The following is an 18,020-nucleotide window of genomic DNA, read 5'->3' as shown; positions in this document are numbered from 1 at the left end:
CTTGGAACGGAAAAATAAACACGTTACAATTAATTTGTTGTTCTGAGATGACTTCCCTCTCAAACCCATTCGTACCTTACTACTTTCTCCTTATATACTCTGCAAAAGGATTACGTATATGCCAGGCCCGTAGCCAGCCCCCCCCCCCCCCCCCCCCCCCCCCCCCCGAAATTTTTATGATACATGGGGTTTTACCGAAAATAATGAAAATAGGCGTTTTTCTCAAATACTCAAGCCTTTCAGCAAGTGCCACCCCCCCCCCCGAAAAAATTTCCTGGCTACGGGCCTGGTATATACACCAATTTCACAAGGAGGCTGCCATTTTTAAAGCTCGCCACCGCCGCAGCGCCGTCTAGCGTCTGTGATGTTTCGCCGCCCTTCCGGTGTGTGGGGTTCGGCGGCGGTTTATGCAGCGTGTATACGCTCAGTTCACAAGGTATTGCTGTTCTTCGCGGTACACGGGCAAAACAGAGCAACGCTTCGCGAGTTTAAAGGCGCTGGTAAACAATCGCTTAGCCGTCAGCTTCAAAATGGCTGAAACAGCAAGCAGCGGCGGCCCACGAGACGTTCCCGCAGCAGCGCCGACGATGAGAAGAATGCCAATACAGTTCTTAAGCAGCATCTGTAAATTGGCAAATGCTTTGTATGTTTTGTTACAGCTGACCTCGGTGTGGTTCTTGAAATATGCGCTATAAGAGAGCGTTAACATTTAGGACAACTCTCGAAGTAATCGGAGAAACGTAAATGGAGACGAGCGAACACATTGTCCGGCTGCGCGCTAGGTGCGCGCATTAGTGTTTGAGATGACTCTCGGGTTTCCGTGCCGTGATTGTGCAAGTTAAACGTAACTCTAATCCCTAACAGGTCATTTGGTTCCGCTTAGCACGTCGCAATACAATGTTCATGGAACGACAGGAGCACAAACACCGATGCCTGTGTTCATTCGTGTCGCCGTCGTAGTTAAAAGCTTGTGGCCTGTGATCGTTGCACGGGATAAGAAACAGATGTACGACGGGTGAGCTGAAAATTCGGCGTAGAAACAACACGATGATAAAATGAAAATAAGCCTGTTGCACATCTGGAAGCATGACATGGCGTAAGTTCGCTTCGGCGCGAGCCGCCGCCACTAGCGATACGCCGAAAGGGCGCCCGCTTTTGGTAACATTATTGTCAGTTTGTTTTCTGGCGAGTATTTGAGAAGCATTACGACGAGCGCACGTGTCCAAGTAACGACCTGGCTTTAACGAACGTGGGCCGATTATTCACGACACCCAGGTTGTCGCGAGAAAAAAAAAAAAAAAGGTGCGGTTGTCATAAACGCTACCTTAGTTATCGTCACAAAATTGTCAAGTCGAGAGAGAACGTGCTCTCGACGAAACGTTCAAGACGCGTACCTGCGCCAAAGCACACATGTCATGCGGGCCTTTCTGTCATGTAGATTAGAAAGTGCTAATTCGATAACCTCGAAATTGCACGCACAAAGATGGAACATTTTCTAGCCGCAGGCATTGTAAATCATGTGCTGTAGCATAGAAATCAGAGAGGTTGATGTTATGAGCGGACAACTCTTGGGCAAACATTTTGTGTATTAATCGTCAGCCTTGACATTGGTTTTCTTTGGTGCAGATGATAAAGTGTAGCAGCACGCAAGCGCAATCACAAGCTGGTGTGATGACTTGAAAATGTGGCCATAAGTGAAGACACCACATATAATATACTATTTGCGGGAGAAGAAGGCGTGCGACCTGAGAGAAGCGAGGACATTTAAAAGCATTGTGCACTTCGCATGCCTTGGCTGCCAGTCTTTCAGGCTTCCGTTGTTGTTGCCGCAGCCAAACACAGCGCAGTGGTAGCTTGTCGACTTGTTCTCGTCCGACATTTCGATTTGCGGCTGCACAATTGCTTCAGCGCGTGGATAAATGGAAACACGCTGACATCTCACGCACCACGCAGTGCAAAACTCGGGAATCCGCACACACCAGCGGCAGCGGTCGGCCGAGGTGGAGAGAGAGAAAGCGGTGAAAATACACCGGTTCGAGGCTACGCTCCTCCTCTCCGTGAAAACGGTCTATATGCTACAGGCCGCACACGTTCCTTTCCTGCAGGATTGTTCAAAGCAAAGGAAAGACGTGTATCGGACACGAAGAGACGCCTGTGAGCTACGCAGAACGGTTGTAACATCGGTATTGACGAAGGACTCGGAATACCGTATCCGAAAGTGATTCGCAATTTGTCTTTTTCTATCACTCCAGTCAACAGCCGATAGAAAACAGCCTCAGTGACTAGACTGAAACACTGCCGCACAGCTGAGAAGGTGGTTGCCATGAGCGTTTTAAGTATGTCGTTGTAGAAATTACCGCATTATTAAAAACCACGATATTTATTATGCTTCGTTAATTAAGCAGTGAATAAAAAATGCCGAAAAATACTGAGGTATGGCATGAACGTACATTGTCCACAGGATATGTCTCAGTCCATAATTACAATGGTGCGAAATGTGGTCACGAAAAAGTAAAACAGAACAGAAGCACTGTGAATGATCAACTTGATCCATATGCCTAATATATAATTCCAAAAACGTCAAAGCAAAAAGCCAAAGAGCAAGTTCATCGGTATCGGTGCAAGAGTGAGCAGTGCTGACACGCACTGTTCGCACCTCAGAATTGACACACAATTCATGCATCCGATTCCCGGACGAAAGAGATTATCGACGTTTGTCCTGCGAAGCCGCTACCACTTAACTGAAAAGGGCCAACGACGAGTTTTAGAACGGTTTAGAAAGGCATCAGCGAGAGTCAAAACACAGCACACGCATCCAGCGACCGTGGTATTACACACTGTTGCTGGTAAAGCGCAAAGAACAGACGGACAGACAACACATGCGGTAGTCGCACCGCACCTGCTATTGTAGTCGTATCAACCACCGCTTCTCAATAGTCAAGAATTGTGGTTTTCGAGCGCGATGATGATAAATAAAAGGCAACGCCAGTAGAAAGCTCAAACCAGAATAGCGTTCTGGCGTCAGTCGTAACGCCACCCTGTAAAGAGATGGCCAGTAGCAATATCCATCCCATCCATTTAAATAAAGCCAAGGGTAGGAGGTTGAACCCTGCCCTCCGTTTTCTGCCTACGCCGTGTTGCACCCACAACCGCGCAACAGAGCATGCGCATCAGGAAAATACATTCCCCCCACGGCCAAATCACTTTTCCACTTTGCCGCGGATGCGCGTCTCCCGCTCCCTGCGAAAGACTGAGATAAGATTCGAAGATTTAACCGCCGTTCACGTATTCAAACACCCCCGCTCTATACCGCAATCTGTCAGACGCCGCCATTCGACTATGCGCAGCAGCAGCCTTGGCGAAAGCGCTACTTGCCAGAATGGAGTGTGTGGTATGATGTTTCGTTTTGACGCTCGTTCGGACGCCTTATTTACTACAAACAGTACCGGTCATAGCATCGCAAGTCATCGCGAGAAGTGCTGAACGCTGTGTGCATTTCCGCGGCGTCTTTTTGGTATCTACCCGAAGCACCTTGCAGGAATCACAGCTCCACGGCTCGCGATCTTGCTCCATGGTCATATGGAGCAGGTCAAAAGCAGTAACGAGGCCACGAAAATCAGATTAACGTAATTACACAGAATGCCAAAGCGATTGTTAGTAACTGCTTTATTTATGAGTAGGGGCTCTTTAAAACTGATCCTCTTGTAATAGAAGTTTGACTCTTCCACAGATGTTGCCCTGCAGGATCTCCGAAAGCTATACACAGTCCGAAAAAAAATCGGCCGATCCCACGCGTGCGAAGCAGTGAGCGAGTACTTCTATGCTGTATTTGATGGCTTAGAGCCAAGCGTTACGAGGTGGATCGACGTGTTTTTGTAAGCGTAGTAGTCGGGTGCACATCGTGGCCTTATCAGGCACGTCGACTACACTGGCGTTTAATGGGTAACTTATGGTCTGCCGTAACGTCAGTACTCACATTAGGGCACGGACGTGAGTATTATCGAAAAGAAGTGCACTTTACGGTGCGATGACGTGAATATCATACGTAACTTTCGTTAATGTATTCCTCCGGGGTCGAGCAATGCTTCAACATAGCTTGCTGAATCATAGGTATACAAACGTAGTGTTTATTCGACTTCTATGAAAGCGGAGCCAACATTGTAACCACAGATGTTAATCTGATATGACGCCTGTATCGTAGGAGTACATATATAGTGTTTATTGCTTTCTTGTAAAATTAGATAGCCAGCACCACAACCACAACTACATTACCGCACCGACATTACGCCTGCATAGGTTGTTTTTCCGAACCAGTTTATAGACCTGGCGTGGCTCTGTGGTAGAATGCCTGATTGCCACGCAGAATGCTTGGGTTCGATTCCTGCTGAGATCCCAACTTTTATTATTTCCATTCGTCGGGTCAACGCTGCCGATGTCGGGTTTTTCTTAACGCTCTCGCATTTAAATTACCAATGTCTGTTCTCGCCGTTCCTGGGTATATATACACTGTCAATCACCTGTGGTGCATACCCGTACACCGCGGCCCGTGGTAAACGGGTATGTGCTACACGTGTCTGGAGGAAAGGGTTTGACGACGTACACGACAGGATTTTCACGTCATTCATGTCACGACCCGACAGTGATATTCGTCAAATCCTCTTACCCTCCCATGCCAAATTTGGTCTACAACAAGTTAAGGAGGCGATCATGAGATCACCCAGACGTAGGCGGCTGGATAGATAGATAGATAGATAGATAGATAGATAGATAGATAGATAGATAGATAGATAGATAGATAGATAGATAGATAGATAGAAACGCTCAAAGTGTCAAAGGCTTCGCATTTGAAACTCTGTCGGAGCGCTACAGCCGGGGCTTTCTTTTTTCACACTGGCGACATCCACTACGTGAAAACGCTAGTAACGCCTCCTTCGAATGCGGACCGGGCAGAGAAGGACGACGCCAAGGGACTGTTCCCTACTGTTTCAGTCGGCTAACAGAAATAGAAAACACCAAGCAAAGATAGCGACGAGCACGCACGTCACTAGCACCAGCCGCAGGAGACAGAAACCGCATTCCGACAGAGGGCTCACAACCCCCCCTCCCCGCACCACCACTCCCCTTCGTTCTCGGCTGCCCCTACGGGCGCACGTTCAAGACAGGGCCGCACCCCCTCCCTTGCTTCCAGTCCCCCCCGAGCCTTCACCAGTCGGCTTATCAGGCCTTATCTGGGTTTCCCGCTCTGCCTTTTGTCAGCGCTCGAACGAAGACCAAACGTCGCGCTTACAGCCGCCCTCATCACGTTTTACAATCAGCAAAAAAGGGGGCCCAACCGCGACGCACCAGTGACAAGAGAAACAGTAGCACTAGGAAGCTCTAGAATAAATTCTGAATAAAAGAAACAGTATTCGCGGAACGCCCACAAAACTTTCGAATTTACGCTAACTGGGGCAGAAAAATGAACGCTATTGTAGCTAGCCAACAACATCGAATTGCCCGTGTATGTTAGTTTCAATGGACACATTTTCCGTAGCACGGCGATTTGCCGACCCCCTAACAACACAGCTCCATTTTAGCCAGACGTTCTCAACTCACCACAAAGAGTACAACAGAACACCACAAAGAGTACAACAGAACAGCAATTGAGCTGAAGTGTAGCTTTATGAAGCAAAGCCGTACGACTGCGGCCGACGAATGGAAATGAAAGATCAGTTTGTGAAAGTAATCGGGCCAAAAGATAGTGCTCTGCTCGGCGACCCGCACATTTACTGGTCATTCCCTACAAATTCCACAGAAAAGTGACTAGAATGAGCGCCAATATGTGAACTATAGCTGATAATTTGTTTTAAGTAAGCACATCCTACCGTGTAATGCAATGCGGTAGTTTTAGGGGAGCGTCGCAGCTGGATAACTATACACAGTATTTCACGAAATTCAGTGCTTGAAAAAAAAAAAAAAGAAACAAGATGCAAATATGCGTGCCATGGCTCAACACAATCCATATTCACTGTCAGCACGCAACACAACAAATGGCATGCGCGCGTCGTCGCATTCTCACGTAATGCGCGCTGGACGTGCATGAAATGAGAGGGCGACGACAGCGTATTTATAAAGCACCCGACGCTCCAGCGCTAGGTGAGCGGCAGCGCTGTTGAAACAGTGGATTAGTCGGCCTATCACTCACCGAATAGCGAACCGAAGGCGTCGGACCGCGTGGGCTTCGGCGAAGCGTAGCCGGAGGTCGCTTGCCCGGGTAGGCCCACTATCTTCTCCTGCAAAAACCGGCACAAACCCGAGGTCGGCGTCAGGCCCCTCGCGGTCGAGGCATCTTGCTGCAGCCGAGATACTCCAAAGTCAGCGTGGCACGACGCGGCGAGGCAAGCCGAGGTCCTGGCAGCGGCGACGGCGGCACTTACCTCCTCGCCTTCAGTTACCAGGCTGGACTTGAGGTCCGTCAAGTTCTCCGAGGAGCGCTTCTCCTCTTCGCCTTCATCTTTGAACACTTTGATCTCGTCCGAGGAGGCCAAGTCGTCTCCGCCGCTGCCATGCGGCATCGTGCCCGCACACACGCCACCGCACCGCACACGCACACAGACACGGCCGCCGCGCGAACACGCGTAGCAGACCCGCCTTCAACGGCAGCGCTCGTCGCCACCGCCACAACAACGCGACATCGTCGATCCGCTCCGCTCGCGCTACTTGCAGCCGGGACAAATCAGAGAGCACGTGCACCGCGAGGTCCAGCGGCTGCAGCCAATGACGAAGCGCGGGCGCCGTCGGGGAGATTCGGAAACCGGACGCGTAGAGCGACCGAAGCGCCACCGGCGCCACTGCCGCCGAAATTCCGCAGGGGCGCCGCTCTTCGCACGCCTGGCGGCTTCGGCAAAATAAACAACAACACGTGTTAGTGCTGCGCCGCTTCGGTGAGGGCGCCTTTGTCCGCGCCGGGTGAGGAGGCGCGCCAAAAGGGTAAACATTCCGGAGCAGCGTGACTAGCGTGACCGCGCGACGGCCGATCTCGCCCTCCTCGCCCGCGAAGCCCGTGAAAACGCTAACGAGATGGTGCGGCGACGGCCGGAGGTGGTGTCTCCGCCTCACTGCCGCGATGCCGCTCACGCGCCTCAGGCCTGGCTACTTTCACCGGCCGCATTAACGCGCGTTAGGACGTGGTCAGCGATCGTACGGGCCGCAGACGGTCGTATGAAGACGCCCACACAATGCCATCACTTTACCTTAAAGAGAGAAGATGCTTTAGGTGCGTTATGGAAGCGTCTTGAAGACTCCATGACCGTCGTCATGCTGTGCATTCGACGCTGGTTGCACATGACGTCCCTGTAACCTGCACATAGGGTGCACAAGCTGAAAAGCAGAGAGAGCCGTGACATAAAGTACCTTGTCTTGATGTGCTACACTTACTTACGCCAGCTGTCTTCTTGCATCTATCATTTGCACTTTCTTTTTTCTCACTGCACGATTTTTTTCTTTTCATTGACAATAAGATTAATCTTGCTCTTTAACGCCGCTGAAACCCTAGTCTAGTGCTGCAAAACTACAAAACTACGTACTCTACGTGGTGGGTATGCCTCTCGGTACAAACGAAATAATTAGGGCTGCCCCCACCGGATAAGCCTTTGATATGGACGTTTTTAGTGACCAGATGAACTGTACCTTACCAGAACTTCCCACGCTCAGTACATCGTACGCGCGAAGCGGCGCGTCGCTGCAGTGCCGCCCTCTCTTGAGGATGAACGGCGACAGTTTCGTGGGCGGATGCCAAATTTTACGCCTTTCGTTGACTCGCGGTGCTCTTTGGCACGTTGCATACCCCACAAGACCATGCCAGTGAGCTCTTCTGATCTTCGCGAGCGAAGGTGCACGATAAGCAGGAAAACGAGTAATCGGTATAATACACGATGTTTCGTTAGCTCCCCATTTTCCAGAAGTCAGCCGGCGTCGCCCTGCCGAAACCGTTATAGCTTTCAAGGATATCATCAAACTCCATTACAACCAAACATTAGAAAACTCTAGGTTTTTAAGGAAACAGTGAAATTCAATATTTAATCCGACTTTTGTTTAGGTGAAGGGAAGCTCTTCAGCCCCGGTGGTTTTACGGCAGGCCGCTGCGCTGGGAAGCACGCGGCCACGGGTTCGGTTCTCAGATCTCAACCACAGCGGTTTTGATCGGGTCGAAATGCATAAACGCCCGTGTACATAGATTTCGGTACACGTTCAAGAACCCCAGGTGGTTAAAATTAATCTGGAGTCTCCCACTACGCCGTGTTTCATAATCATATATACTACTGAGCTCTGCTGTCCTTTATGGACCAAATAGATCTGGCCACCCGTTTATAGACGTTTCTTTTTTGTGTATGTGTGTTTTTTACCTATTTTTGTCCAAGTCTTCGTGAATTTTTTTCTTTACTTTCCTATCTTCTTTCCTCTTTCTCTCCTCCCGAAATAGTAGGCAGGCGTTGGGCCCCTCTAGGTGGCAGTTGCAGCTTGCTCTTTCCCTCTTTTTTCTGCGTCCTTGTATGTATACAAATCAAATAAATAAATAAATTTTCAGATGTCAAATTTAATCCATTAATTAAGCTCTTCACCAAGTACGCGCTCGCCTTTCAGCATTATTCTACGTGCTTGCAACACTCCCGTGTGTTACAAATAAAAAAAAATGGCGTGGTTAGCGTAGGCGTGCGCAGAGATTTCCACTGCACTTTAAACAATGACGGGACAGGCCCGACTCATCAAAACGTATAGGGCAGACTTCGCCTCCCCACCCTTATCATTAGGGAGGGGGAGGGGGCAGGCCTATGGTGGTTAGAGCGCTTTGGCTTGCCTATGTCAAAGCAATGAGAATTACATTAAAACTAAATCGAGGACCGTGTAGGAACAGTAAGTGGTCATGCATACTTGTATGGGTGCGATGCTGTAACGATAACGAAAGTGTCACTGATCCCGTTAATGGGGATCGCAATCGCCGGGCGGACTCTGAGGGCTGGCGCCAAGGCCCTCCGAAAACGCACCACGAAAGCGCGGACAATTTAGAGTTGGTCCTCTGGTGCGCCAGCGAACGCCGGTTGTGGTCCAAAGACCGAGTCAGAGCCGAGAGTCGATAACACAAACGAAAACGAAATATATTCTCAGTTAAGGCAATACAAATAAAAAATGGGGGACGCTTAAGCTTCGCCTTTAAGAGTTGAACGCGATAGCAATATCCTGCCCCTAGTGCGCACTTAGAACACTACGAGTGTTGAACAGAATGCGCGCACTAAGGTGTGTGCCTTATGTAAGGGGTAGCATGCTTTAAACCAGGGGCAATTATGAGCGAGAACCTTTTCCGAAGATGCGATGCACCCACTACGTGGTCTTAAGGGAATACGTGCAGTAATGTGTGTGCCTTTTGTAATGGGTGCCTGTCTTTAAACCACCAAGTCGTTATGATATTCACGTGGTGTGACGCCCGATGGCAATGTACGCTTGTACCACGCAATATTACTGCCATATTACATCTCGTACTGTGACACAGGACGCGTATTTCTGGGAAGCATCAAAGTTACTTTCAGTGCAGCTCCAAGCAGACGTTAAGTCCACATGGCATCCGTTTTCTTTCTGTTAGAAATGATGATGGAGTACCTTTTGATCTAGTCATGCTCCTGGGCCTGCATAGTATATGGCAAACTCGAACTGCCTTTGACAATGCGGATGTACAAGTGAGATCTGTACGGGAATATTTCTGCGAATCAGTGTGCCGTTTTCTTGAAGTGCTGAAAGGGCAGGAGGATGTACCAGAGTGGATTTCACGAGTGGAACTATTGTTGCGCATGCCAAAGTTTTGATTGTAGTCAGCTCAGTGCTGACGGTTCATAATTGCGCTTTGTAATTGTATAGCTGTACCCTTGTTTTTTTTTTTTTTTTTTTGTGAATATGTAAATAGTCTCGATTTGCAAGGCAATAAAGAAAAAAAAAAAGAGGCGTGGCTGTGTGGTAGAACACCTGCTTGCCACGCAGACGGCCTGGGTTCGATTCTCACTCGGACCCAACATTTTTATTATTTATTTTATTTGCAGCTTTTTCGATTTTTCGGTCACGGACAAGATGATGATTTTTCGCTCACAACCAACGGTGCCGGCGCCGACGCCGACGGCGGAATTTTTGCGATACGAGCTCTTTAACGCTATCGCGTTAACACAAACACGTGCACACTCGGCTGGTACCAGTTACAACTTCACAATATAACTTAGAGGGTGTTTACACAACGGGATAATAATATTTGGGGTTTTACGTCTCAAAACCACGATATGATTATGAGAGACGCCGTAGTGGAGGGCTCCGGAAATTTCGACCATCTGGTGTTCTTTAACGTGCACCTAAATCTAAGTACACGGGCCTCTACCATTTCGCCTCCATCGAAATGCGACCGCCGCGGCCGGGATCGAACCCGCGACCTTCGGGTCAGCAGCTGAGCACCGTAACCGCTATACCACCGCGGCGGACTACACAACGGGAGCTAAACATACAGATCACACGCTACGAATGCAATCGCATGCATTACAACAATTCACCGACAGTTAAAGTCCTGAATAGATAATGGCGTATCCAGTCCACAATACTTGCACGGTAATCGAATGCTTCTCTTCAAGGAAACACTCACGCCAGCTCCAGCGTTGATCGTCGTAGCTCAACCGTCGTCGTGACTTGTCACGGCTCACACGGTGTCGTCATCGGATTCTTCCAGATCGATGATCGACTGACCGCACACCATCATAAACACATCTTCTTTGGCTAACGGAGCCACACTTCGCATAACTTCACCATCACCGGGCCGACTGACTCGCTCACTCCTTCGCTGACTGTCTCCCTCGTCGTTTGCACGCTTTTATCCCTTCTTCCCCGGTTTCTAGAAGCGTCGGGAGGGTTCTTCGGCGTGCAGTACAGCTAAGGCTAGAGAAAGGGCGAGAGCTTTCTCGTATGTTCGAACCGCGGCGGCATGATCGGCGATGCGTCACCCTTCCTTCTAGATGTTTCCAGGCATTGCTGGGTGTGTGATCGCGTTGTCTGCTTCTGGCTCGAGTGGGTGAGGAGGATGCGGCGCGCCGGCGTCTTTTGGTGCTTGTTTTTTCGTCGTTCGCGCTTCTTGGGTGCGCGGCTCGCGCCGTTCTGTCGCGCAGCCGTTTGAAAGCGGCCTCGCGCGCGCTTTATTACGCGCTAATTTGTGACAGAAAGAGAACCGCTTGCTTGATATATGTGAGACTGATTGGGATCACGCTTCCGTCAGCAAAGTCTAATTCCGACCAATCACCGGGGGACAAGCGAATGTTTCACTAGACCTTTTACAGCATGCAGCATACACATGGTAGCCGCCAGGTCCGTAGTCAGGGGGGCTCCCCCCCCCACCCCCGAAATTTTGGTGAAGTACGTGTTTTTACCAAAAGTAAATAATATAAATAGGTGTTTCTCTCAAATAGTCAATGTTTTCAGCAAGTGCCCCCCCCCCCCCCCCCGAAAAAAATTCCTGGCTACGGGCTTGGTAGCCGCCATATTCGGCCACGTGACTGTAAGCGCCATTCTAGAGCCTTCTGATCGACCACTGCTTGCCTGTTTATCCATAGTCATTGGCGTTGGCAAGGGGAGGGGGATTTATACCCCTAAAATTTTTCAATTTTGCATGTGTATATATATGCACGCACACATAAAAACACACGCACGAACTGTCCATAAACGTTGGTTGCACTCCCCCACCCCCACCTGCGCTAAAAATTCCCAGTGCCACCGGCCGGGACATTGCAGGCCATCCATGGTTACTCCGACAGCCGCGAAAAGGACGTTTCCAGAACGGACGCTCGCTGCGGTCCGTCATAGCACGAGCGAGAGAAAACCAGTGGAAAGTCACAACCTTGTAATAATTGCCGGCAGGCTAAACGAGGTTCTAAACAGACAAGGATCAGGACTAGCCCAGAGTTTAGCAAAGAGTGTCGATTAATAGCGCGGGGTGTCCCCTCTTGTGAAGATTGTGGTATACGTGCATGGTACGAAGGATATACCTTTGCGCGACAATTAGATAAAGCTGTTGCAGTGGCCGACGAAACGAGACCGAGTCGGCAGCAATATTTCAAGATTGTGGGAATAAACAACGATGTACTCAGGAGGTGCTTTCAACGAGACGGAATCCGCTTCAATCGCACACTTGCACGAGGAGGGAGCCGCTGACTTGCAGGTAGCGCAATAGGTTTTTGGGAAGGCACACGGGCGCTCCGGCGGCCAGGGTTGGGAGTCATGAAGACGAAAAAATTCGGCAGATCCCACGCCTTGTGGGAATCGGTGTTATGCGAACCAGTCAGCGTGTAGTATAGTTGTCTATGCTGCATGCATTGGCTTTGAGCCCTGCGTTAGGAGGTGGATTGACGTGTTTTTGTAAGCGTAGTAGTTGGGTGCACATCGTGGCCTTATCAGGCACGTCGACTTGGCGTTTAAATGACAACTTATGGTCTGACGTAACGTCAGTATTCACTCTAGGGCACAAACATGAGTATTATCGAAACGAAGAGCACTACGGTGCGATGACGTGAATATTGCCACGCCCATTTCTTGTTTTATTTCGATGTATTCGGGTTTGACCAGCAAGGACGGTTATCAACGCTCGATGCTGTCCGCGAAGCAGTGTTCGAGAAGCTTCGCGATCGTAGTAGATCGTTTTGTTAAGACTGCGCGCCGCACGCGAATGTTCCAGCTTTGTCGAGAGATACCGCCGCCACATATCGCTGGAAAGTTCGATAGCACCTGTATAAAAGCCGACGCGCTTGACCGCTCGTCGGTTGATCGACGGTCGACGCTCTGCTCACCGCTATCAGTCTATTGCTGTAGTTTGCCTTTCAGTTTCCCGGCCACAAGTTCGGCCAAATAAAGAGTTTCATCTCTGACGTGCTGACTGCTGCCTTCGACGACGTCACGACCACGTGACATCTGGTGGAGGTGGTGCTTCCTTGATGTTCCGGACACCTACGAAGAGCCGGGAACCAAGCCCACAGCGTGAAGAAGACGTCGAAGACCTCGTGCAACAGCGAGCTAGCCGCAGGCTACAAGGCTTGCAACCCGAATACGGTCTCCTACAGGACAAGCCAAGAGCCACGGCGACAAATACAACGGACACGACGACAGCCGTAGCGTCCCCTGCAGCTGTCGTGATGCAGCCGCCCAGAGAGCCGCCGACCTTCCATGGATCACCAAGCGACGACCCCGAAACCTGGCTCGAGACGTTCGAAAGGGTCTCAACCTTCAACAACTGGGACTCCGAGGACAAGCTGCGCCACGTCTACTTTTACCTTGAAGGCGCAGCAAGGGCCTGGTTCGAGAATCGGGAGTCCACTCTTCGAACCTGGGACGTCTTTCGCACCGCTTTCCTGGAGACGTTCGCAAGCGTCGTCCGAAAGGAAAGGGTCGCAGCCTTGCTGGAGACACGGGTCCAACTTCCGAATGAAAGCGTGGCCATCTTTGCAGAGGAAATGACCCGGCTGTTTCGCCACGCTGACCCTGCCATGCCCGAGGACAAGAAAGTCCGCTTCCTCATGCGAGGGGTAAAGCAAGAGCTCTTCGCTGGTCTGATGCGTAACCCACCTTCGACAGTCCAAGAATTCGTCTCAGAAGCGACGACGATTGAGAAGACGCTGGAAATGCGAACCCGCCAGTAGAATCGCCGTTCGATTGAAGACAGCCCAGCTGTTCATGCCCTCGCCTCCGACGACCTGCGCGAAACGATCCGAGCGATCGTTCGGGAGAAACTGCGCAAGCTGTTACCCTCACCGCAGCCTCAAGTGGATTCGATAGCAGAGCTCGTTCGATCAGAAATTCAACAGTCACTGGGTGTTCCTCAGCCAGCGCCGCCTCAGCCGCAAGCCATGAGCTACGCTGCAGCAACCCGACGCTACGTTCCCCCTCCGCGCCCACGTCAAGACACCGCATCGCCACAGTTCGGCCGCCAGACGCCGCCGCCGCCACCTCCACCGACGCCCTACCGTACTCCTGTCACCCAGCGCTATGCCCCGCGCTACGCGCCAAGGAAGACCGACGTTTGGCGCGCCCCAGACAACCGCCCGCTCTGCTACCACTGCGGGGAAGCCGGCCACACCTACCGCCGCTGCCAGTACCGAAAGATGGGGCTACGCGGATTCGCCGTCGACGCGCCGCGCCCGCAGCCAGGCGAACGGCCTCGCGACATCGACGACTACCTCACCGGAACACAGTGGCAAGAACGACGACCTTCCCAATCGCCGTCGCCCGGCCGCTACATGTCACCGCAGCGCCGGCAGCACACTGGCCCAAACCGGGGCCGGTCGCCTAGCCCGTATCCGGAAAACTAAGGGCAGCAACCGATGGAGGTGCGGTTGCTGAACGACGAAATGCTGAAGATCCTCCGCTGAAGACGAAACTTTGCGACCGGAAGCAGACCTGACGACGCAACACGGAAGCAGCGGTGCAAACCGACGTAGCCGTGACCCGACGCCGCGACGTAACCGCAACGCAAGACGGCGGACTAGCGACCTCGACGTTCTGATCGACGGCCACAACGTCACCGCTCTCGTCGATACTGGAGCCGACTATTCCGTCATCAGTGGGCCGTTCGCAGCAAAGTTGAAGAAAGTTGGGACTGCTTGGGAAGGCCCCGAGATCCGAACCGCTGGAGGCCATCTGATAACGCCGACCGGTGTCTGCACGGCGAGAGTCACCATCAATGACCGGACTTATCCTGCGAGCTTTGTACTCCTACAAAACTGTTCCAGGGATGTGATACTTGGAATGGACTTCCTAAGTGACCACAGCGCCGTCATCGACCTGAGGTCTGAGTCCATAACACTAACCTCAGACAAAGCGCTCCCGCCCCAAGCTACACCAGGGAACCATGCATTGAATGTGATAAACGAGCAGGTGACCGTTCCGCCGCACTCCATCGTCATTATTTCCGTCGGCACCGAAAAACCTGCGAACCTTGAAGGCGTCATGGAGGGCGATCAGCACCTACACCTGAACCGTCAAATTTGCGTCGCACGAGGTATTGGCCTCGAGGAGTTACGGAGTCGCCCTCTATCGGACGCGCCTCGATTGCGTGCTAGGCAGGATACCGCCGGCGCGCTCCCCATAGGTTTTGCTGTCGGCGCTCTAGAAAAACACCTCGCGGAAGCCCTCCAGGGCATTTCTGTAAGTACTTTCGAAAGGAACTGTGTTCTTTACTGTCAAAATGATCATTTTCGAAGAACTGAAAGCACAAGACAGTCTACAGTCGCTGTCTCTTTGCAGAAAACCGAGCACCCGCTTCACGCTGTCACCGCGTTGGAGACCCCTGAACCGGCTTCTTGCGTGAAAGGTAGTCACTCGCTGAGTGCAAACTATGTGAAATATCTCGTTAGAGTAGACTGCCTGTATAACCAAACGGAGCATAACAGAAAGAAGCCTCAAGCCAGCGATCGCACGGGTTCGCGACGACTGACGGTGCCTCTGCGCGTATGAGCGTCTGCATGTATGTTCGTACTGATGGTTTCGCTTTTGCCACGAGCGCGTTTTGCACCGCGCTGTGAACTTTAGGCCGCAAAATATGAGAATTTGTGAGTAAACAAACAATTACTGTTGCGCGGACGCTATCAGAGCAGTTCAAAAACAATTTCCTTACAACTGCGGCTTTGGTGCGCATGGCAACTTCGTGATCTGCCGTCCCGACGATTCAGTGTTTTTTTTTTTTTTTCGGTCTAAATTCGGGTACGTTTCAATGTCATTTGACAATTTGTCTCGCACTGCGTATTGATCGGTCTTCTCAGCTGGCAAATGCCGCTGCTTCTGTTTCTTTATTCAGCGCATTCGTTTCGTTTGGTGCTCACACAAAACGTGAGCAAATGCGACGCCTTTTTTTTAATGCTCCTTAATTATCGTTCCGTTTGCATTCCAGTGAACTTGCCGCTCTCTGTCATCAACAAATTCATAGACCAAAGCTTCACCACTTCGAGATTACTGGTGGAAGGAGAACCAGTCTACGAGACCGAGCATGTAGTAGCATGCGACGCCTAGGAAAAGAAAGAAAATACAGTAACGTTTGCCGGACTTGTTCTGCAAACGTCGGCTGTGAACTAGGACCCACATGAACTTGAAATAGTGGTGAATAAAATAGAAGGTATGGCAGCAACCAGCAGCCGCAAAACAGGATAGTAATTATTTTGTCGTGTACCCCAGCAATTTTGGCAGCAGTGTCGTGTCTAACGCCAACAGGGTGGCATCTTTCCCACGTAAATAAATGTCTCCAAGAAAATACATGGGGTTGGCCGATGGGCCGATCACGGAGGCAATGCAAAATTTATGTAGCTTATGAAGCAATGCATGCCTCATCAAATGGGAAGGTTGCCTGTCGGCGTGCCGCGTCGGCGGCGTCAACACGAGTGATGCAAAAAATAATCGTCACGTGATGGTGTCACCATATGACGTCATCATGACGTCACAGATCGCCAAAATGTGTAGCGTCATTATGACGTCACATGATGGCGTATTCACACGTCATGGTCGCTTTGCATTGCCTCCGTGACCGGTCACGGACGCCGTGCAAAACCGCGTTAGGTGCAGAACGCTTTTGGAGGGGGGGGGGGGGGAGAATCAGTACATCGACTGACAAGAAGAAGATGGCTTTCGCCTGCTAGTCATCTTTAACGAATGCATAAGGGACCCTGTGCGTTTTTTAATTAAACGTCTCTAAACAATGACTTGCGCATCTGCAGATGATTTTGTGGACGCTGAGCAGGGGGCCGACGATCAAGAAGTCGCATTGGAGGCTTCTGAGATGGCATCGCACGTGGTAAAAGGTAGCGCTTTTACCATCCTGTGGCAGATAAGCATCATTTGCCGGCGGGAAGCGCGCGCGAGCCATCGTCTCAGTGCGCGCTGTCTGCTACTCACCGAACATCGCAGGCCCGACGCAGTAACAAAAGTCTTCGTCGCGGAAGTGCTTGTTGCACACAAGACTCGTAGCGGATGGCTACTTGCCGGTTCTTAGCTTTAGAACCCATGCTTCACGCTGTTTCTTGTCCCGCGGTTACCAGTGCAGGCTGACACTGGGCTCCTTTGCGTAAGCGCGGCACTGCGGCACCGAGCGGTAGTGCCCCATGTTCGTCGCCTTCGGAGGCAGCCACTCTATTACAATGGTTTCAGTTGAGTAGAAAATGAGAGAAAACTTCCGAATTTGAACAGACCGCAGCGCATGTGGGACTTGAAACTCGTTTTCAAAGCACGCGGCAGTGCGCCACAAGCAGCCGACGCGGCCGCTGAGACCACGTGATCCTGCCAAGCACGTCATGCCGACGGTGGCGCCGGCGTTTCCAGTGGTGGGCCTCGAGGCCAATAGCCGAGCTGCGTGACGGTAAAGCAAAGGTAGTGCTGACAAACTTCAGCCACGAATATAGGCCTCAACATTGGTACGACGGTTGCCTACATCGACGAATGTGTAGCCGCCAGCAATGCTTTCGCCCTCTTAGATGCTGCCGAACCTGCTTCGACGAATAGAGGTCCCGAAACGGGTTTTGACGTCCACCCGAGCCTTCCGAAGGTCAAGCAAGACCAGCTCAAAACCCTGCTCCTGCAATACAAGGACTGTTTCTCATCATCATCGCGGGTCCGACAAACGCCCCTTGCTAAGCACCGCATTATAACAGAAGAAAATTGTCGACCACTTCGTCAGAGCCCCTACAGCGTTTCGACTCGAGAGCGCGACGCGATAAAGAAACAAGTCGACGAGATGCTACATGCTACACGACATCATCATCCAGCCGTCCAAGAGTCCGTGGGCGTCACCCGTGGTGTTAGTGAAGAAGAAGGACGGGACACTGCGCTTCTGCGTTGATTATCGGCGGCTGGACAAAATCACGAAGAAGGACGTGTACCCCCTCCCACGGATAGACGACACCCTGGATCGACTTCACAACGCGACGTACTTTTCGTCGATGGACCTCAAGACCGGCTATTGGCAGATCGAAGTAGACGAAAGAGATCGAGAA

The 18,020-nt window shown here is 51.2% G+C and overlaps 1 protein-coding gene across 4 annotated transcripts in view; it reads right to left on the bottom strand.

Annotated features, from left to right (window-relative positions):
• The window catches only part of LOC119393871 (protein pangolin, isoforms A/H/I/S), a 229,497-nt gene extending 222,769 nt beyond the window's left edge, over window positions 1–6,728 (bottom strand). The window contains exons 1-2 of one of the 4 annotated variants that reach the window (XM_037661072.2): window positions 6,417–6,724; window positions 6,185–6,272 (exon numbers count right to left, since the gene is read on the bottom strand). In XM_037661072.2, coding sequence (XP_037517000.1) covers window positions 6,185–6,272; window positions 6,417–6,554 — 226 coding nt within the window. In that variant the 5' untranslated portion in view covers window positions 6,555–6,724. Of the gene's footprint in view, window positions 1–6,184 lie in introns of all 4 variants that reach the window. The other 3 variants (XM_037661080.2, XM_037661056.2, XM_037661065.2) reach the window with 3 other exon arrangements.
• Between the last annotated feature and the right edge of the window lie 11,292 nt (window positions 6,729–18,020).

The sequence above is a fragment of the Rhipicephalus sanguineus genome, chromosome 1, assembly GCF_013339695.2.
Source record: "Rhipicephalus sanguineus isolate Rsan-2018 chromosome 1, BIME_Rsan_1.4, whole genome shotgun sequence".
NCBI lineage: Eukaryota > Metazoa > Arthropoda > Arachnida > Ixodida > Ixodidae > Rhipicephalus > Rhipicephalus sanguineus.
Note: the sequence above shows the minus strand (reverse complement) of the source record. Positions and strands in the feature narration are given on the sequence as shown.